Source organism: Barbus barbus, assembly GCF_936440315.1.
Source record: "Barbus barbus genome assembly, chromosome: 46".
Lineage (NCBI taxonomy): Eukaryota > Metazoa > Chordata > Actinopteri > Cypriniformes > Cyprinidae > Barbus > Barbus barbus.
The window spans coordinates 13351167-13373710 of NC_136724.1; the positions used below are offsets into that span (position 1 = coordinate 13351167).

Below are 22544 nucleotides of genomic sequence, written 5' to 3' on the forward strand. Positions count from 1 at the left end.
AAGTTATATGATTTTATCTGCAACAGTTTAAGTACTAAACAAAATGTAGTTTTGGTCAAAAAAATTCACATTCTTAACTCAAAATCAGTTTTTTTATATATATATAAAATCTGCATATACTTTACAGCCTTGACAACCATTCATATAAGATTGGGGAGGAAGTGGGTAAATAATGAAATTATCATAGGACCCCTAACTTATCCCTGATTGGTGGAAATGGTGTTGTTACAACTCTCCCCATGTTACAACCATACCCGGTCTCCCCTACTAAACAGACATTGCTATGCAGGGTCTATGTTAGAGCGGTAGGTAAATGCAAAGATGATGATGAGTTATTATATAAAAAATGTTACTAGTCTACTTGTTTTAGTACGTTCAGAGAACATTCAAAAGCAACATTTCCTTAACCTTTGCAAAATTATAACATGGATTGTTCCCTTAATGTGTACTGTGCTTCAGTGTAAGTCTGTGGGTTTTTCCCCTGCTGGCTTTATAATCTGCCAGGATAAATTAATATATAAATAAGGCACTGGTCATATTTGCTCCAACTTATTGTACTATAGACGAAAATAGCATGCACTTTCTCTACCAACCAAGGAGCCTAGTTGATAAGTACAGATCAAAGTCTGACCGATTATGTTTAATCTTTCATTTCATTTTTCCTTCAGTGATTCTATCATCCCAGAGATGGCTTTTAATAGGTAGCAACTGGCATTTGTTTGGAGTAGCAGCCTCCAGCTCTTGGTGACTCCTGTTAATTGTAGCTAAAGCATTCCTCCGTTTGATTCTGTATTTATCAGTCTGTAGTGCGGTTAAAGGTCTTGAACCAGCAGGGCTTTGTAATTGCATGGCAGCAGCACATTTTTCAAATGCTTCCCCCTGTGTCAACACTCCGCCACCTGTTTTACACCCAATTACTGTGCAACAAATTACCCTCAGACAGGCACTGACAGGAAAGCTGATCCTGGAAAACCTGATCCAATGTGGAAAATGAAGACCTTGAAGGAGAATTACTTGGGAAAGTGGTTTGCAAAAATATTAATGAAACTTAAAATTAATATTCTATCATTCTTGCGCTGCACACTTGCTTATTATAGCAATGGCATTTTCTAACAAAGTTCATGGAGGCAATTAGTATTTAACAGTGACTTGAATTTCACACTTGCCTTTCACTTACTTGCTGATGTCCGCCATAATTTTTGTCCTCAGTATAGCTTGAATACAATTAGCCACCACACTGAAAAGAATCATGAAACTCCTGCGTTCAGCAATAACAAAAATAGCCGTTTACCAGCTTCCCACATGGGCTGCCCAACAGAATCATATTTCTGACCAGTGGTTAAGTTTTGCACTCAAGAAAAACATCTCTGACGTGTTTTTGAGGAATATGGACAGGTTGAAATACAGTAGCGTATTCATGACTTGGTTGCTAACGAAAGCAGATCGTGTTCATGGTTTGTGGAGGACCAGAGACATTTAAATAAATAAATAAATAGGGTTGGCGGTTATAGACTGAAGTTGGTTTGTTGAAGCCTCTAAATTCAGGGATGCTGTTAGGGACCGTTTGAAACACCTTTATAGCTTTGTGGTAGTAAAAACCAGTCTATAGCCTATACAAGTCCTTCAAGTCAGGAGATTTGGAAGTAGTACTTGATTTTTAACAACTACTCTCTGAACACGGTACCAATGTTTGTTCCTAAGTATAAGCTATACTTCCAGACAGATCATGCAGCACTGTGTGGCCTGTTTGGGATTGCAAATTAAACGGCAAACTATGCAAACACTGGTAACAAACAACAGATACACATAAAGAAAATAAATATTTCAATGATTCAGTTCTGATTCCTTCCCTGCTGGAAAAAATAAATAATAATATATATATATATATATATATATATATTATTTTTCATCAGAGTGAAATGATTCTTTAACTAAAATGTTATATGAACAACCAGTCTGTCTTAAGTCTCACGGTTATTACTAGTTTAGTATTAGTAGGCTGTATGCTTGATTCATTACATTACAGTCACTCGTTTGAGAATCTAACTACTATGGCCACTTAGTTTGTTTTAGTTTCGCTAGAAAGAATCATTTTAAAAGATCTCGGACCGTTTGCTTGCTGTACGCGCTGTACTGATCATATGTAAAATGAACCTGCTCATAAGAGTCATTTGTATTTTTGATTCAATAAAAAGAACTAGATTGTAAGTGTTTGGGAGTCAGATTACACTGGCTGCACTGTGATTTTGATTCACTAAAAAGAACCTCTGTTAGAGTATTTTAGTGCATATATGGATCCTCGTACGATAACTGTTAATGGGACAAATATCATTTGTTTTGGGCATTTTAAAAGGGAACCAATTGATTTCAAGTGTATTGTTGCTACTACATCCAAACCCAGTTCATTCACCGACTACTCTTTTTTTTGTAAATGCCTGACCAAGCCTGAAGTTTTATTTTTTGCTCGTCCCTTTACTCTGCAGCACACACATGTTCCACAGACATTTATTTGGTGAGATTTTAAATCTATTCATTCTTTTATTGCCCACTATATATCTCAATCAATGTGAAACTTGTGTGAAGTCATTATGTAATAGAAACCAGCAAGTGAATCCCTGGTGCTAAAAAATGCTAAAAGGTCACTGTCTCCAAAAAAATGTGAAAGCCGCAGGCAAGAATCAAATGAAAACACATTTGTATCATCTTCAAACAGCCACAATAGGGTGATATCATAGTCGCGAGGAACAGAGTTGTCATCCCAGGCTGCTGATTTATGGGAGATTGGGCTTTGTTGTAGAGCTGCACATTTCTCACTCAAGATCTGTGTCCCATTAAGCTCGAGAGAGAGCTGGTTTGAGAAGAAAATGGATCAGAAAGACAAAACCAGCATAAAATTACCTGAGGAGGGCAAAGATAATTTACTTTCTAGAGAGCCGTCCCTCCCACTCCTCCTACTGATCTTCCCGCTCTAGTGGAGACAGATCCTTTGCCATTATCTGCTGCTGAACCTCAGAAGATGAAAGCAGATAAAAAAAAAACTAGTTAAAGAAAAGACACCACAAGATTTCACAATCATTCTTTAGGCTCTATATAGGAAAGTTGCATGTTTGGACCCTCTATATAACATATTTTATTCCCACCATTGGCCATTGGTGTGATATATGCACCAGGATAATGCAAAAATGACTATAGAGACTTAATAACAATGTGTTGAAAACTTGTAATGTTTTACATAGTATGCGATGCAAAATTACTTTTGGCAAAATATGGGAACAAGTACCATTAAAAATTATGAAAAAATATAAATATTTATAAAAATATAAATATTTGTAGCACATATAAAATGCATTGCTAGCAAATAAACAAACAAACGAATGAATGGATAAATAAATACATGCATACATACATTTTGACAGAATAAGTAAAAATCTGACCCAACTGAGCCAAAGTGATCAGAATTCAATTTTTTGCTCCTTATGATTTATCATACAGACTTAAAATTGCTTTTGACTTGGGCCAGAAAACTTCACCTTGTTTTGTTCTGCAAGCATTAGTCAGGCTATATTTATATATAAGACCTGGCTTTCCTACTGTTGTTTTTGGCCTTCAATTGAATCCATACCAGTGCATGAAAATATTCATGGAGGCAGGGTGTGAAAAGATGTTTATGTGTGTGTAGTTGTGATCATATTTGTTATGACCTGCTGCAACTATAGTAACCGTGTGTTATTTTATCTCGGACACCTGTACTGGATTCTGAGTGTAATCCTGAGATGCTTGAAAGATTCAACTGACAGATCTGTATATAAAATAAGCCAAAAGAACACACTTCTTTTTCTCAGGCAGGGAGGGAGATTTACTGAGCTCATGTTAAATAAGTGTCAGCAGTCTTGTGTGACTGAAGACATTTAGTGTGTTAAACTTGCCCTCAGACTACTGGAATAAGATGTAGGGTGAAGTGAACTGAGACAGAGAAATATGAATTTGAAGAAACATGCCCATATTTATATAGCACTTTATCAGTCATAGACCTGAAAATGTTTTTTCTTCGCAGTCATGGGTCTGATTAATTCCACTTCAGATGTTTGCAGATGTTGGAGATGGGGTTGTGTTAAATGTAAAATAAGGGCATTGTTTCAAAGAGAAATGTGATTCTGTCATTCTCTGTGGTTAAATTTAAAAAGAAAAGAAAAAAAAAAACATATGGGAGAGAATTTGTGTAAGGATTTATCATGATACTATACTAAATACATCATTACTGCTGTCAAATCGATTAATTGTGATTAATTGCATCCAAAATAAAAGTTGTATAAAGCTTTTGATTTTTGTCAGATGTAATGCTTTTTCTGAAATTCAGTAGAAATGTTCATATTTCTGACCACTTGAACATACACACATTTGTTTTTCTATTATGGTAGGGACTCTATTGACTATTGTTTTTATACACAGCTAATTCAATTTCCCATCCATTAACCCTCAGTGAATCCCTGCATTTTCATTTAGACTTTATTTAGCATGTGGCATGCAGTGTTGCCAAGTCCACGGTTTTCCCCCAAAGACGTGATATTTAGCCTTGAAATGCGAATCTTACCAGGGGAACCCCTCCAAAAAATGTGTATTTTACCCCCCAGGATGCGATTTATACCGGTGTACCCCCTCAAAATGCGTTTGGGCTAGTTTTGAGTAGCAATTGGGCTGGTTTTGTTGCGAAAACCTGGCAACCGTGGTAGCATGTCATTGTGGGGACTGCTTGCTTGAACAATCAATGCTGCTTGTGAGTAGGCTACTGTTCAATGAGAGCTGTTTTATAAGGGTTTGATGTTCTCTCAGTTCCTCCTTCCTCTCTTCATCTTACAGAAGTGACAAAGCTGCCATCTACTGGCCAGGACTGCTAATGAGTGTAGCATTACAGTATTTGGACACTTTAAAGTGTATATATTTAATTTAATTAAAAAATAGGCCTCACTAAAAAACTCACAGATAATGTTTTTAGGCCATTTGAAATCTGATTTTGACTTGACCAAGTGGTGATAATATTCACAGATTCACATGAATCAATCACATCCGATTATAACCAGTCATATCCAATCCCCAATGGAGGCATTGCCCATCCCATTCATTCTCAATTACCCACCAAGAAACTCACCACAGGATTTAGGGGTCTGAATAGGCTCAGGGGAGGCAAGAGAGTCCCGCTATTATAGTTATAACTTTAAATATACAGTTATAAAATGTGTGTATATATATAGACAGACAGAGAGAGAGAGAGAGAGATGTACAAGTCCATGTCTTTTAGATGTAACGGTCTAACACTAGAGAGCAGTGTCTGATAGCAATAAAGCAGTTCTCATGTCATGTTCTCAAATCACATCCTCTCACTCACTCAGCTCTGATGCTGCTGTATCCCATGTCTTCATAAACCAAACATGTCTCTATTCACATCAAAACATTTTAACCCAGGCTAGTAGATGGTCTCTGATTTGACCACAGCAGAGCTCCTCCAGAGGATACTGTGCTCAGTGAGTCAATAACTGGGTGATATTAAATATTTGGCTCAGCTGATCAAATTTTATTGAGCTATTTCAATTTGGCAGACACCGCACAGCGCAAACACTCGGTCCGCAGAGGGAAGTAAGCAGACTGGTGCTGAGAATACAAGAGCACAGGCCACATTTCAGAGACCTCCTTGCTTGAGAGTCAAATCTCATCCCGTAGAGCTGAGCAGAAAGGGCACAGCTATGAGAAATAAAAATGTTTGGCAGGGAAACTCTATCATTAGAATGTAATATATGTATATCGGCAGCACAATCACTGCAAAAATATTATTGGGAATATTTCTAATAAAAAAATAAAAAATATTTCTACCTCATTTAACCCATATACAGTTTTAAGTGGTATAAATTAATATAGGTTGTTTCGGCATTAATAAATTATATTTTAAACGTAATTATAAACAATTTACATTTACATTTACATTTAGTCATTTGGCAGATGCTTTTATCCAAAGCGACTTACAATTGGGGAATACAAAAAGCGATTCATCTTGAAGAGGCAATCAGACAGAGGAAGTGCTCGTAACACCAAGTCTCAGTCATTGTTCAAATAAGTACAAGCTAGTAAGGGAGGCAGAGAAAGATAGAGGGAAAAAGTGATTTTTTTTTTTTTTTTTTTGAGTTTAGGATGAAGTCAAGTACTGCCGAAAGAAATGAGTTTTCAGTTGTTGCTTGAAGATCGCCAGGGATCCGGCGTTCCGGATAGGGGTGGGAAGATTATTCCACCAGCCAGGAATGGTGAACGTGAATGTTCTGGAGAGTGATTTTGAGCCTCTCTGTGATGGTACCACAAGGCGTCGCTCACTAGCAGATCTCAGACTTCTGGAGGGGATGTAGGTTCGTAATAGTGAGTGGAAGTAGGAGGGTGCTGAGCCTATGGTAGTTCTGTATGCAAGCATCAGTGTCTTGAACTTGATGCGAGCTGCCACTGGTAGCCAGTGCAAGGAGATGAAGAGAGGTGTAACATGCGCTCTTTTGGGCTCGTTGAAGATCAGTTGTGCTGCTGCATTCTGAATCATTTGTAGAGGTTTGATTGTGTTTGATGGCAGACCAGCCAGAAGAGCATTGCAGTAGTCTAGTCTAGAAACGACAAGGGCCTGGACAAGAAGTTGTGCAGCATGCTTTGTCAGAAAGGGCCTGATCTTTCTGATGTTGTGTAGTGCAAACCTGCAGGATCGAGCAGTCTTTGCAATGTGCTCTTTGAAGGTCAGCTGGTCATCAAAGACTACATCAAGACTTCTGACCGAAGTTGATGGGGTAATCATTGGTGAGCCTAACTGAATCGTGAAGTCATGCTGTAGAGTCGGAGTGGCAGGGAAGACAAGAAGTTCCGTCTTTGCCAGGTTGAGCTGGTGATGTTCTTTCATCCATGCCGAGATGTCCGCCAGGCAGCCTGAGATCCGTGCAGCTACCGTTGGGTCATCTGGTTGAAAAGAGAGATAGAGCTGCGTGTCATCGGCGTAGCAGTGATAGGAGAAGCCATGTGCATGTATGATGGGACCCAGTGATGTAGTGTATGTGGAGAACCACTCCTCCTTCATGGCCACTCCTGAAACCTAACTGTTTTGCATCCAGTTTGTTGTACAGTGAAAGAAACCATGAGAGCTGGTTGAAGACAACTCGTTCGAGTGTTTTCTCTACGAATGGAAGGAGAGAGACAGGTCTTCTAAAAGAGAAGTGTTTAATGTAGGTTTTTTGATCAGTGGGGTTACCCGAGCCTGCTTGAATGCTGTGGGGAACCGTTTATACATTTTTTAGGGTTTTCTTGCATTAAATAACAAGAAAATCATGGGATTAGTTGTTTCTTATAGGTTTAACTACAGTGAAATAAATGGTGTAGAAACCATTTTGACTCAGAAGTTGCAAGTAAATTTCATAATTACAAAGAAACAGCAAGTATAACATTAAATTAAACATGAATTTGTTTTTGAAGTAGAAAAACTGAAATAGTATTTTCTACACACCACAATAATCACAACTGTAAAATAATTTTTGCAGTGCAGGCAGAATTTTAGTCTTCCCAAATGGGAACATATTGTGTAAGGTCTGACAATGCTCATAAAGATTTTTTTCTTTCTAACTTTTTCACTCTTTCTGACGCTTTAATGATTTCAGCGAAAGTGGGAGATGGATGCTCTGAGGCATGCCATGTAAGACACTTTAATGGCTTATGTTAAGGAAAAAAGAACTGAACAGCTGTATAAGCTCCATTTCTTTTAATTTTGTATTGAAAAAAAAAAAAGCTCAATTTAAAATTTTTCTCACTTTAGTATTTCATTTGAAAAATAAAAAACATCTGTGGGAGAATTTCAAAACTTTCCCCCCATATCATTACATGTTGTTACATAACATAACTCTTCTCTTAAATGCTTTTCAAAGTAATGTAACTAACATAGGAGTTATGCATTGTAATTACCCCCAATGTCATCAACATTTCCCCACTGTGCTGGCACGAATTCCCAGCCATTTATTTCCTGTCCTTTTCATGCTGGAGGGAGGCTGGATTTAGGATGAAGGTCTTGGGAGTCACATGGAGCAAAGTTTTTGATTGATGTCCAAAAGCCATTACTACACTTTTCTCAGGCGTGTAGAGTAGTGCTGAACTTTGATGCTGCTTCTGAATGCAGCTGATCTTTAGATTGTTTTTAAATTGCATTCATTTGTTGTGGTGAATTTGTCCGCTGCTTTTTCATCATGTTTCAAGCCTCCAGCCGGCGTCAATTCGTTTAAACTTCTCCTCTTGCAACTTTGAAGACTCTTAAGAAGACCATCGAAATGACTGAGGAGAGCAAAGCCGAACACAGAGCCGAAAGTGGGAAAGATTTAGAGAAACAGCTCCGTTTGCGAGTTTGTGTTTTGAACGAACTTTTGAAGACCGAACGGGATTATGTTGGGACGCTGGAGTTTCTCTCGGTAAGTGCAACTTGGAATCGGTTAATTGAATATTGTTTTTTTTATGTAGATAAGGAAGCATTGCCCATCTTTTCGGACACTCGAACGCTCCGGTTATAATCAAATAAACGCTACTGTAAGCGCGCCCATCATCTTTGCGTTCCTGGGCGCGTGAGAGTCTAGAAGAGTCAGCGAGTTACTCCATCAGGTAGCATCTTTTTGGCGCAATGTGAAAATACTTTTATCGCTGTTGTAACAGTTAATTCACTTATTAAACATATTAATGCTTATTTGCAAAAATATGTGATTTTAAGTCATTCATTTGGACCAGTGGTCCAATTTTTGCTTAGAAATAATTGCCATCCTTAATGGGCGCGTGCTATTTTGTTGTCGCGTTGCTCGCTTGCAGAAATCGGGCAGCACTGCATGGGCGCGTCTGTTTAGTATGCTTGGAGTGAATGAGCAGCATCAGAGGTCTTGTGGTGAACCTCAAAACCCAGACCGTGCCATGCCTGTCAATCCCGCTGATCGCTCTGGTTTGTATCTCTATCTAAGAAGAAAAAGCACAGAGTAATTTGTCTAATTTAATGTGTGATTCTTGTTTTTTTCTGCATTGGAGCGCTTCTCTCCAGTTCTTGTTGACCCTAAGAACGCAGTCAATATTTGGATTCACAGAGAAAAAGTTCATTGCGCAGAGGTTTTATAGCTCAGAAGACAAACTCTCAGTTGCTTGTTTGTACGTAGCTTATCAGTTTCGCCTCAGATGTTTCTCCTAAAATCAACACATATGTGGACAGCACTGACTACTCTGAGTTTTGATTGCAGGTGTCTTGGCAAATCTGAGACATTATTAAGAACTCTTTCTGAAATTTAAACACGAGATTGGATTGTGGTCTTTTTTTCTCAGGAGAAACATCTCAGAAGTCAAAGACTTTAGTAGAAGTCTCCATATCTCAGCTGAGATATCCAGCACTGAAACTTGCAGATGAAAATTACAATAAAATTAAAAGATTTTATCTTAAACAGAAAAATAACAGGAAAATGATCTAAACATTGTGCATGATTTTAATCTCCATACTGGATATCTCTAGCAGGGATGCATCTGTCCATGATTTGCTCCGGCTCAGTGAGCAGAATAGGTAAATGCTTTTGAGTCTGAGCCAAGAACTGAGGCAAAGCAGGTGGACTGAAAGTGAAAACCTCAGACTGGCACACTGTGGGACTGTACCAACTATCATTTCTTCCTCTACTGGAGGAACGGAAAACCGTAAGCCCTTTGGTCCAATAGAGGAGTTGAAGACTGGAAGGAAAGGAAATTATTATTTTTTTTTTTGTTTTGTTTGTGTAATGCAGAATTTTTCAGGCACATGAGCAAAAGATTATTTAAAGTAGGAAATTAGTGGCTAACCACTTATTAATGTTTAAAGTTTGAAGCTAGATTAAAATTAAAGAGAGCAAAGAGAGCATGAAATTGAGTTTTATAAAGTCTAAAATGATTCAGGTTTAAATGAACCACCAGATGCATCCTTGTGGTGGACATCCAAGCTGTGATTGATATGTAGCAATGACCCATGTTTCCCACTCTTCATGCACAAGCTCACATCCTCCATCTGGAGACAGTATCACAAGTGGTTACCAAAAATGATTCAAACAAAATGAAATCACGCTGTTCAGACCATTTTGATCCAATTAAATAAATCATTAGCCTGTGGAGATCATATTTGGGAGACAGACCTCCAGAATATGATGATTAGAATATGACTATTTTATAAACCAGGCCAGATCACTCTGAGCACATTTGGATGTAGTCACTCATCTGTCAATCATCCATTGCACTAAAATAAGTTTTTTTTTTTTTTTTTCCCATTGTATTCAGTATTTTCAGTGACTTTGGAAAATAGTCTAATGAAATGTTCGCTGCATGCCCTGTTTTAATTGGCCCGGTTTTGAGCTCATTTGCATCCTCAGACACCTCGATTTAACAGTGCCAGTTTACTTAGATTATTCCCAATTGGTTTGCCGTTCCAGCCAAATATTTCAGTTTGTTTTATTGCCAGTGCTAAACATGATTTCTTCATTCTAAAAGAGGGGAAAAAGTCCTTCTTTTGATGATGAAAGCATGCCGTTGAACCCCCGAGTGTGATTAGGAGGTCAAGCAGGGAACTTTATCAATCCAAGTCTCTGGGAAATATCACCCACATGCTCTCAAGGATCAAAGCCTCCACGGGTGCCACTGCAGGTCTATGACTGATCGCTTTCAACCGATCATCTTGTGCAGTAATGCCCATGTGCCTCAACCAGAATTCCTCAATGTCTACTCTAGACCAAAAAAATGGGCAGTGTTTGGGGGGCTAAAGGAAGCCTGTGCAGAATTGAAGTTAGATGATAACAACAGGCCACGGTAGAGGACAATGCCTGTTGGAGGGTGGTGTTTCATGGCCCGGAGGGCCCAGAGGACCAGTGCCATGCTGAACAGAGGGTATTTTGTGTTTGTGAGAATTAAATGAAGGGGGTCACTTCCAGACAATATGGCTCCCCAGTGGAACCGGCCTGGAGGTATTGCCAGGAGAGGGACTGTGACGTGAGAGCCCGGGCTCTTTGCCCTCTGTTGTAAAGTACATTTCCTGGTGGAGGAATTCCGGAGAGGTTAGAAGAAATTAGGAAACAATGGTGGATAAGTTGCCTTGTTTGAATTCAGGGGAGAGTTGGCTACATCGGATCAGTTTAGCCCACTCACGGTTGGTTAGTTTGTTCTTGGAGAGGAATTGTTCCTAAAAGTTGCTGTTGAGTTGGTATTTAGTGTAAAATACCAGCTGCACTAACTGACTGTTACTTGGCATGCTACACAGTTGTGTCTGGCTATCAGATGAGCCAAGAACAGTGTCTGGCAATTCACATGAGACGGAGGAAGTCTCTTAAAAGATCTTTTCTGAGATATCCCCAGAATACCTTACGTAACAGCTTGATATAGATCTGATAGTGGGAGGTTTCAGATAATCATGTTTATATTTGTTGGATATATTAACTGGAGGCTAAGAATGATGATCCTCTCTAACAAGTGTCTCACTGAGGAGATTATACATGCCTTTGAGCTTATGATATAGGTCACTCAAACAAATGAGAAGTACAACTGACCAGCAGAAGTGTTCATCAGTACTTGCAGAGTGAATCCAACAGGAGCAAACAGAGGAAAGCGTTCATGTCCTACTTCAGTAGAAAAACAGCATAATGTGTTCTCTGGAGTCTTAGCTCTGGATTAAGTGGTCCCTCTGCAACGTTTTTATTTCGCAATACCCTGTGGGTTTGGAGGAATTGACCACCCAATGTACTTTTTTAATGCTTAATAATAAAACTTCAGAAAGGGATTTTGCACCACAAACTGCAATTACATTTATTTTGGTTTTGGGGTAAACACGAGTTTTAAAAGTCCCCTTAGACATTTCTTGGTCTAGTTAGAAATTTGTTTGAAGATGATGTGGTACAGTTTTCAAAGTTACTTGACAATGTAGGATTCCTACTGTTTGACTCATTAGAACAAAAATAGCAACAGCTTACCCACAAACACAAATTAAACACAGGGCTGGCTTAAATAATTAAACCAATGCCTATTTAAGTATTTACAATTAGTCTTTTCCTGGTCTGAGACATAAAAGTGCATGTGACCAAGTATAAATGGCCTGTAAAACACATTTGAGATGCATTCGATCACTTAGAAGGTGGTTTAAGATTATTTATATTATGTTAAAAAATGTTTTCATATATAGTCTAATAATCTTTTGTTCTCATGCATTTTGAGTATTGTTTTTTTTTGTACTATCCATTGGTATGCTTAAATTGCTCTGTTGTCCTTTTTTTCTTGTTCTGTTTATTTACAGTCAGTCTGACGTCTGTTGATTTGTTGGTGTCACATGACCAGCAATGATTGGGGGGTTTGTTATATCTTTTCCCAGCCATGCAGTGGACTCTGCAACCCCATCCCTCAGGGTCAGAGTTCTCCATCCTCAACTTCTTCCTCTTGGCATCCTGGTTTATCCATCTGTTGCTCTGGAAACATGTGGGCTTGATCATCATGCCCTCTTCCCCCATTTCTCACTGGCAAACATATTTAGAGAAAATAGAATGCAAATGGGTGAAGACCAACCTAAAAATTGATTTAAAGATTGGAAAAAAACATTATTGGATATGACTCTGTTGAGATGAGGAAACTGAGGTTGATTGTTCTCACTAAAACCTGGGTTATGGGTTCATGTTTGAGTTTTTTTTTTTTTTTTTTTTTTTTTTTTTTTGTGTATCCCCCCAAAAATGCAATCAACTGAATGCCATTAGCTGAACTTTTCTTTTGAGTGTCAAAATGTTATGCCCTCAGTACTCGGTTTGTTTTTGACTCTTTTTTTTTTAATCTTATTTTGACTCTGTTTTAGTCTCAAGCTTTTGCTTTCAAAACTTCGTTTGTCTGACTGGTTGTTTGTTTTGATCTAAAAGTTTAGTTTCTTTTTGACACTTGTGTTTGAGTCTCAAAATATTTTGCTCATGAAAAAATGCTTTGTACTTTTAAGTCTCAAAACGTTTTGTTGTTCGAAAATGTGTTTTGCTTGCAAAACTTTTTGCAAACACATCAATGTGTTTTACTTAAGGTTTCCTTAAGCAAATTAAGAAAACAAAAACTAAGCTCAAAGGGTGTGGTCATAAATCACTGATGAATGAAAGATGCTTTTTGTATTGGTCTGTTTCCACTTGAATGACTTTAAGTTATTAAAGTGGCAAAAAGATAAGCCATATAAAAGGATAAAACACTTAATCCTTATTTAAGTATTTGAGACATTAAGTAGGTTTTTGGAACTCAACCAAAAGAAAAGTGGTAACTGTTTGCAAAACTATCTGTTTTGGATCTACAATAAAGGCACAAACATTACTCCCTACATGTTGGGTTTGAAGCCCTGGAGGTATAATAAGAGAATAATTGGAGGGCAGACATGGTTGACTCAGCCATCACTGTCACCTTTGCCCTTTGTCAGCCAATCAGAAGCTAGCATTGCTTTCTTTCTCACTTTAACACGCTTTCTATCCCTGTCTCTTGCCAATCTCCTGCATATGTTCCATCCATTATGTCCCAATACTTTTTTTTTTACAAAGAGTTGCATTTTCCCCTTGCTACACGGAGGATCATTAAGATTCCAATCGTACTAATGAGTTTGGCTTTCTTTTTCCACTGTAAGGTCATAGAAGTTCTCATGCACCGCAGACTGACGTTATAACCAGCGGAGAACTTCATTTATCTTATCCTGAGCTGTTTTTAAGCAGTATGCTTAACTAGCTCCCTAAGGCTCAGGGCAGGTCACCTCATTCCAAACGCACAGCGTGAGTGCAATGTGTCAGCCATTTTTCTATTCTAGTGACAGTCCAATTCATGGAAGAGAACAGAGTCTTTTTGTGCCCCTGAGGGAATTTAGAGGTTCGGTTCGGCATTCAGTCTGAATTTACATGATGGTGCTTAAGAAAAAGGAAGTTGTCGCTGGTGGGGAGGAATTGTGACCTTCCTGCTGTTGGGGTCCTGCGGTTGTTTGTTTCCGTGATGGAGCTGGAAGCGTCTTATCACCTGTGAAATGCCTCCATCGTTTGGTTGCAGTTAGATTGGTTGAAAAAAAAAGTCTGAGGTGATTTCGTTTATGGCCCTCTGGGATTTTCTCTCAACTCTCATCATCCAAAAATTGTTTTATTGCATCGTTTTGATTCTGGGAAGCAAATGGTTTTAGTCCCCCTGGGACCACCACAGTAACAAAATGAATATAAAGTGAACTTCATACATGTTTTACAATGAGCTTTACACTTGCAGCCATCCGTGTCCCGTTACGTTGGTGTGCAGTCTTGTGTGTCATGTTTGAGAGTGCACAGGGGGCTACGAGGGGCTCTGGCCGGTGAGTTCCTTCAGCTTTTGTGTCAGCGTGAGCAGGATTTCCTTCCTTCCTGCCCCTCCTCTCCTTTTACATTGTGCTCTGCTTCCCCTGCACATAGAGCTGGCTGCAGAGGCACACGGGCCGCTCCACACGACTAGAGTCTATGCCAGGGCATCTGTCTCAGATCAGACTCTGGAAGTCAGCAGCTGAATAAGAAACCATTTGTCAGATGTTTTTTGGTAAAAAACTTTTGATAAATCATGGGCCATCATGACCTTTTTGGTCGATATTTTGTCTCCTATGAGGTTTTAATGTAGGCTGTTAGTTTGGAGATGAATTAAGCATTCATGCTTGGCCAGTTGGCCTTTTAATTCAGCTTGTGTGGACAAGCGTCAGCATCCACTGGGCATCCATGGCCACGTGAAATAACAACCCATGGTGTTGCAGTTGCAGCAACATGATGAATAACCTGTGACGAGCATTTATATCCTTAAAGCAAAGATGAAATCAAAATGAACCCCATTTAGTTTCTAAATACAGATCCCTGTTTTTTTTTTTAAACTTTGCAGGATGTTTTCATTCAGTTAGAGTTGTGTTATACACTGCATGAAAGGTAATTTTCAAAAATCCATAATGGGGCACTTTAAAGAAAGCATCACAGAATACTTGGTAATGGCATAAAATGAAAAAATATATCTGTATACATGCAAAAAATATATATTTTATTTGTTTTTATACAATGTTTATTTTGTTTTTCAAATGAAATTTAATATGGACTTTCATTGCAAATGGTACAGTAATTTACAGTGAACTAATTGTGCTAGTATTTTTATAATTTTTTCTTCTTTTTTATAATGCACATTACAGAGAGAAAACTGAGTCGCAAATACCATTTCATGTTGACTTGTTAAAGTGTGCTATTTGAAAACAAATCTTTGTAATTTTATTTTATTTTTATTTATGTTGTCCGAACTCTACACTTAAGACATGCTCGTTCATTTTATATGTTGATTTGAGGCATAGTTGTAGAATATTAGAAGATATTTACATTACATTAATTTCTTAAAATGTTTGGCTCCCAAAGGAGAAATTCAAGTACAAAACAGGAAAATCCGATGTAAGGTGTATATGCAAGTGCAAGGTAGTGTGGAATGTGAGGGGCTAGAAACAGTGAGCAGGCGGAAGTGTTGAAATGACCGACCGGCCACTATAAATCAAATCTGTCCTTGGTGTCCTTTGTTATTTTGGTTTGTTATTGTGTGAAAGTTAACATAGTGTGTAGTACAGTGACTGAGTTCCACAATATCCTGTATAGCATATCAAAGTGTTTCCTCCTAACGGCCCTGCAAAGCCTTCTCATGATGTGCTTCCTCACACTTCTGGTGTAAGCAGACAGCGGCTGAAAGACAAGTTAATTTGGGAGATGAGGAGGCAAAGCAATGAAGTTTCATCCTTCCTTGATGCAATCATATAAAAGACATACATAAGTTAAACCCTGTTCAGTGATTTTATCGCTGGAGGTCGCCAGGTTGCTATATTACCGGTTACTCATATCTGCTGACGTTATTGGTGGGCTGCGTGACTGTCCATAGCTTTTGAAAATCTTAGCACAAATGAGGTGTACTGTCTGTAAAAACACTGTCATTCGTTTTTAACAAGGACTCAGCAGCTTTATGTTCAGGCCACCAGTCTGGATTAACAATATGTCTTGAGAATGCACAATTTGTTATTTACAAAATAGCCAAGACCGCCTACGTTCCTTCTATTCTGTCTGTATGAAATGTCCAGCTAAACCACATTGAATTAGAGCCATGTTTCTGTGACGCACATTATGTGTTTGTATTCTCCTGGTTTGTGAGTCATTACTGGTAACTGGATCATTTTATTAGTCAGAGACCTTAATTTCAAGTCCATCGTCAAGACGTAGCAGTTATGTGGGAATCTGTTCCTTTTCCTTCAGCTTGCGTGTGGACGAAGACATCAGGTGTAACAGCTGGTGTTTTGTTTATCTTATTGCAAATTGTGCCACAAATTTATAATCCATTGTTGAGAGAAATAATCCAAATGTCAGCTATTTCTAAATGTCAGACCTGCTGATTATAGTATTTTAAGCAAAACTACATTTAAAATTTTTTTTACTAGTCATTCAGGTAACTCACCGACTGGTTGAGTTTGAAAATATGTACTGTATAATTAGGATTTACACAACCTTGACGAGACAAGTTTGTTAAGGGGATGTTACTGGTTTTATTATTGGTTTTGTGGTCCAGGGTCACATATAATATATAAAGGTTTGGGGTCAGTAAGTTTTCAAAGAAGTCTCTTATGCCCACCTTTTTGTGTTCAGCAATACAGCAAAAACAGCAAGATTGTCAAATTATTAATTATTTTTTTTTTTTTAAATATATTTTAAAATGTAATTTATTCCATTAATGACAAAGCTGAGTTTTCAGGAGCCAGTTTTCAGTCTTCAGTGTCACATGATCGTTCAGAAATCATTATAATATGCTGATTTTGTGCTCAAGAAACATTTTTCTTTAAAGGGATAGTTCACCCAAAAATGAAAATGAATGGCTTTTGAGATTTTGAAGCCCAAAAATGTGCATCCATCCATCATAAGAAGTGCTCCACACGGCTCTGGGGGGTTAATAAAGACCTTCCGAAGCGAATCGATGCATTTGTGTGAGAAAAATACCCATATTTAAAACTTTATAATCTGTACCCTCCAGCTTCCACTAAATGTTGTACATGCGTTCATGAGAGAGTGGTGTTCCAGCGCATGATTTAGGCGTAGCACAAGCTCCGGTGAGAAGTGACGAACGTTGAAGCGCAGAGAAGACAGCAAAACAAAACACTGATCACGAATTAGAAGTACAAAACGAGGATTTGTAAAGAAAATAGGTCAGAGGATTTGATATGATTTTGAAGCCAAGAGTAGACTGGTTTTCCTTTGCTGTAAACAAAACTTTCTTGCGAGACTAGTATATTCTCACCAGAGCTTACACTACACCTACATCCTACATCCGCTGGAATGCCAATCTCTCGTGAATGCATGTACAATAGTAGTGAAATGAGATTATGGTTTATAAAGTTTTAAATATGGATATTTTTATACAAATGCATTGATTCGCTACAGGAGTCCTTTATTAACCCCCTAGAGCTGTGTGGAGCACTTTATATGATGGATGGATGCACATTTTTGGGCTTTAAAATCTCAAAAGCCATTCACTGCCATTATAAAGCTTGGAAGAGCAGGACAGTTTTTGAAATAACTCTGATTGTATTCGTCTGAAAGAAGAAAGCCATATACACCTAGAATGGCTTGAAGGTCATTGCACACTGAGTCCGAAGTGTTCATTCAAAATTTTCACATGTTAAAAAATAAATACGACCTTACGTTGTGTCAATCACATTTACACACTGCCTCCAAAACTTTCATCCGTCATAAAATTTTTTGCATCAGGTTTGATTTTCTGCGTTTTCACATCCGTAGCAAGCATTTAGATAGGAAAGGATGACGAAACGAAAAAACGCATACGAAAATTTCAGACTCAGTGTGCAATGACCTTAAGTCATGGCGGAATTTAAATTTTTGGGTGAACTATCCCTTTAATAATGAACAGTTGTGCTGCCTAATAATTGTGTGGAAAATGCAGTACATTTTTTGTTTGATGAATAGAAAAAGAACAGCATTAAAAAGAACAGCATTTATTTGAAGTGTACATTTTTGTAACAAGTCTTTAGTGTCATTTTTGATACATCCTTGCTGAGTAAAAATATATTAATGTCTTACTGCATTCAAATTGAACTGACAATGGAAATACCAAGGTTATATCAATTACACACTCTTTGAAACATGCTAATATTTTTGCTTCTTGAGGACAATTTCTGGGCTCTGTAAAGATGCATGTATAAGATCATGACTTATTTTAGATCTGATGCTTGAAACAGCTTGAGTATTTTGTCAGTTCTTTGCCAGTCCTGGCTGCAGTGCTTCTTTATCTCTGATTTGTTATTCAATCCACAAATAATCAACAGTCCAACCCAGGAGACAAATTGAATGAGCAGTGTTTCATCGTACGGGTCAGTTAAAGGCTAGCGCCTGGGAGCAGGAAACCGCAAGTACAGCTTTTAAAGCTAAGCCCCAATTCTTATTCATTGACAGACTCCACAATGCCTTCCAAAGTCTGATTCACCTCAAACCTTTACAGGATTGTCCTTTGTGGCTCGACTGTGATCGGCGACAGACCGCTGGTGCCATCTTCCCTGTCTCTTGTGCTCTGCTAACTAGTCCTGGCCTCCAGCAGAGTGACTGGCATGCTGAAGGGGTTAGTGAGGGCCACTGTTCATTCATACACAAAGATGGCATTGATCCCAGAGTACTTGGAGGGGGCACTTTTGGCCGACCCTTTTCATTGACATTCAAGCTGTCTTTAGGGATTTCCAAAAGGAAAGACAAAGTTGTTTTCTCTCTTTCCCTCCACTGACGGTGTCCAGTTGTGACCAAGTCCGAGGTTCCATGATCCCCAATCGCATCAGATCCAGTAAAAATTGGCTTTATTGAATAACCCAAGACAGAATTTGAATCAATAGCACAGTCGTGTGTGCCACGCATGCTGACTGAGTTTAAAACGCAAAGCTTAAAATTCAGCTCAGTCACCATGGGCATTCAAACGCCAGTCTTTAATGGGATTTTGACCCCTTGATGCATAACAATTAGCTTTGAAATGCACATGCGGTAACATTGAATTGGCTATTATGAATATAATAATAGGAGACTTTGAAAATGCTATTACACTGTACATTTGCTTGTCATTGAGACACATTCGTCATGGGAGCACTTCATATCAATCTCATGAGTTGTAGTGGGATTAAAAATATGGAAGCCATGTGCCAGTTTTTCTAAAATACAAACAAAAGACCAGCTAGAAGAACAATTCCTGGCTGTTTTTTTCTTGATTCAGCTCGTGGACCAGCATAGCCTTGCTCTTCGGAAGATTAGTCCAAGATTAGTCATCTTCTCTCACATTTTCAGAAGTTGTGTGTATTTTTTTTTATGAATGTGGGTTTGCAATCTCTGTTGTGTTGTGTAGTCGGTTTCTCAAACAAATGACTCTTAAGAACAGATTCTTTTACTGAAAAAACACTGCATGACCAGTGTAGTCCGATTCATAAACATGACTCTTATGAACCAGTCCTTTTTAGTTAATCAAAAACATTCAGCGTGATCAGTGTATTCTGATTCACAAATAAATGACTCTAATGAACTGTTTCTTTTTAGTGGTTTAAAAACACACAACATGAGTGTAGTCTGATTCATAAACAGATGACTCCTATGAACCAGTTCTTTTTAGTTTTAATCTAAACATGCAGCATGATCAGTGTATTCTAATTCACAAACCAATTTCTCTTATGAACTGGTTCTCTTTAGTGGTTTAACAACCTAGAGAGCATGACCAGTGTAGTCTGAATAAATTGCTTTTATGAACCAGCTTAATCATAAACATAGTGTAATCTGATTCTCGAACATAAGACTCCTATAAACTGTTTATTTTTAGTTAATCAAAAACATACAGTGTGACCAGTTGAGTCCGATTTATAAACAAACAACTCCTATGAACTTGTTTTTAATTAATCAAAACCATGCAGTGTGACCAATGTAGATTGATTCATACACAAATGGCTCTTATGACTCTTTTGATCAATAACAAACAGCATGACCAATATAATCTGATTCTTGAACTTACTGTATGACTCCTAAGAACTAGTTCTTTTTAGTAATCAAAAATATATGGCATAATCTGTGTAGTCTGATTCATAATCATCGACTTCTATAAACTGGCTCTTTTTAGCGGCTTAAAAACATTGTTGTTATCAGATTCACAAACAAATTGCTCTTATGAACCAGTTATTTCCTCTGCAGGGTGTCGTATGGTGTCTGACTCTCCGATAAAGCGGTTACATGCTCCTAGACAGGTGGGCGTTTGTGGATGAAAACATAAAAACATGAAAAACGGCCTTGTCTTTGTTAATAACAACAAAGTCCATGCACACATGGGTTTTTAGCATGTCCCAAACCAGCATGTTAGCTCTCTGGGCATGTATTTATAGTTAGCGTTTCCTGTGGATGTTTCTCATTGGGGTCTGTGGATCCTGATGGTGTTATTAGTCACCATAAAACACAGGCTTGTTTTATGCTCATCTTTGGATCCTCCATGAAAAGTGTTTTGTTGCTCTGAATTTGGTATAAAGTCTCATACTGTCACAAAGCCTCATGGCGTGCAGGCTTTGTTGATGTTGTGCAGAAATAGGCCCTGGTAAATTGAGTTTTTCCTCCACAGGAAGAAAAGCACAGGCCATTTCCTCAGACGCCCTGGTGTGGGTATGTGAAGAAGGAGGCTGATCCCAGACTTTGGTTCATCATCAGTCTGGAAGAAAAGAAAAATGAATGACTGCGGGAGAATGTCCTTTAATGATGAACAAATATAAAGAAGTGTACAGGGTCAATAAATATACTTTTTAAAAATAAATTAAAATATAATAATAATTATTATTATTATTCATAGTTAAAAATATCCTCTACCAGCAGGGTTAACTAGTTCATGCTAACTAGCTAACCCTTGAACCCTTTACTTAGTGAAGGAGATAGGATAACCTGTCTTGTCTATGTTGCAATTTGTTTTACAACTAACAATGTGAATAAGTTTAGTAATAATTATGTTTTGTAATAATTATGAATATCTTTATCCTTTTTCTTCTTCCAAAAAATAGTCAGACTTTAAATTCTGTGCTGTAGTCTTGGTGGATCCTGCAGGCTCTGAATGTTTTCTTTCACAGACTGAATTAAAGGCTGGCCCAATTACCACAAAACAGAGAATCACTGGATCATCACTGAACAAAGAAGCCATTCACAAAATTATGTTTTGAATGGAGAGTGTCTGCATTTCAGCTGACACGAAAAGTATACGTTACCTGTGATTGACCGCAGATGTCATGCAGTATTTCCATTCTGTGACCCTGTAATACAGGTTTAGTTACCTCTTTTTTTTTCCCCTCAGGATTTTCAGAATTAGTAAAAGGGCAATGAAGGCAAAGAGAGAAAAAAGGAAGATTTTGAAGATTTTCAGTAACTAAACGCCGCTGTGTTGCTCACAGTCGCACAACAATTCTGCTGTTGCTTTAATATTTTTGTTGGCAAAACTGAGCAAAAGCAGACAATGTTGTGTTTAAAATATAACACAATATTAACTTCTTATTTACTGAACTGTTGTATAAAATCACATTTGCACTCATTATTGATATTGCTCTCACTGCTCGTGTGATATCGATTATCATGTGATATAAATATGAGACAAAGCTCATACAGGAGCATTTTTGCCCCAATATCTTGAAATTTAGGGCATAACTGAATTTATGGAGTTGTTGCCCTGCATTATATTTGTCAACAGTCAACTATATGAAATGTAAGATGACACCACGTTAAATTTATATATACTGTATATATATATATATATATATATATAAAGGATTTTATCCCTTGCTGATTTTGTACTTTTGCCCGCTGACAAAGAAATTATCAGTCTATAATTTTAATGGTAGGTTTATTTGAACAGTGAGAGACAGAATAACAACAAAAAAATGCATTTTAAAAAAGTTATATATTGATTTGCATTTTAATGAGTGAAAGAAGTATTTGACCCCTTCGCAAAACATGACTTAGTACTTGGTGGCAAAACCCTTGTTGGCAATCACAGAGGTCAGACGTTTCTTGTAGTTGGACACCAGGTTTGCACACATCACAGGAGGGATTTTGTCCCACTCCTCTTTGCAGATCCTCTCCAAGTCATTAAGGTTTCGAGGCTGACGGTTGGCAACTCAAACCTTCAGCTCCCTCCACAGAGGGACTAGGCTAGGTCACTCCAGGACCTTAATGTGCTTCTTCCTGAGCCACTCCTTTGTTGCTTTGGCCGTGTGTTTTGGGTCATTGTTATGCTGGAATACCCATCCACGACCCATTTTCAATGCCCTGGCAGGCTTCAATGCCCTGGCCCTGACGGGCCTGTACATGTGCTTTCTTGAGCAGGGGGACCTTGCGGGAGCTGCAGGATTTCAGTTCTTCACGGCGTAGTGTGTTCATTGAAACTCCACGAGGTGAGATTTTGCATGGAGCCCCAGTCAGATTGACAGTTATGTTGTGTTTCATCCA

General features: G+C 38.1%; 1 protein-coding gene across 1 annotated transcript in view; it reads left to right on the plus strand.

Annotated features, from left to right (window-relative positions):
• The first annotated feature begins 8119 nt into the window (after positions 1 to 8119).
• LOC306865056 (phosphatidylinositol 3,4,5-trisphosphate-dependent Rac exchanger 2 protein-like) overlaps positions 8120 to 22544 on the plus strand; it is a 137721-nt gene continuing 123296 nt past the window's right edge. Inside the window, exon 1 of the mRNA XM_079409408.1 lies at positions 8120 to 8465. Coding sequence (XP_079265534.1) covers positions 8328 to 8465 — 138 coding nt within the window. The 5' untranslated portion in view covers positions 8120 to 8327. The remainder of the gene's footprint in view (positions 8466 to 22544) is intronic.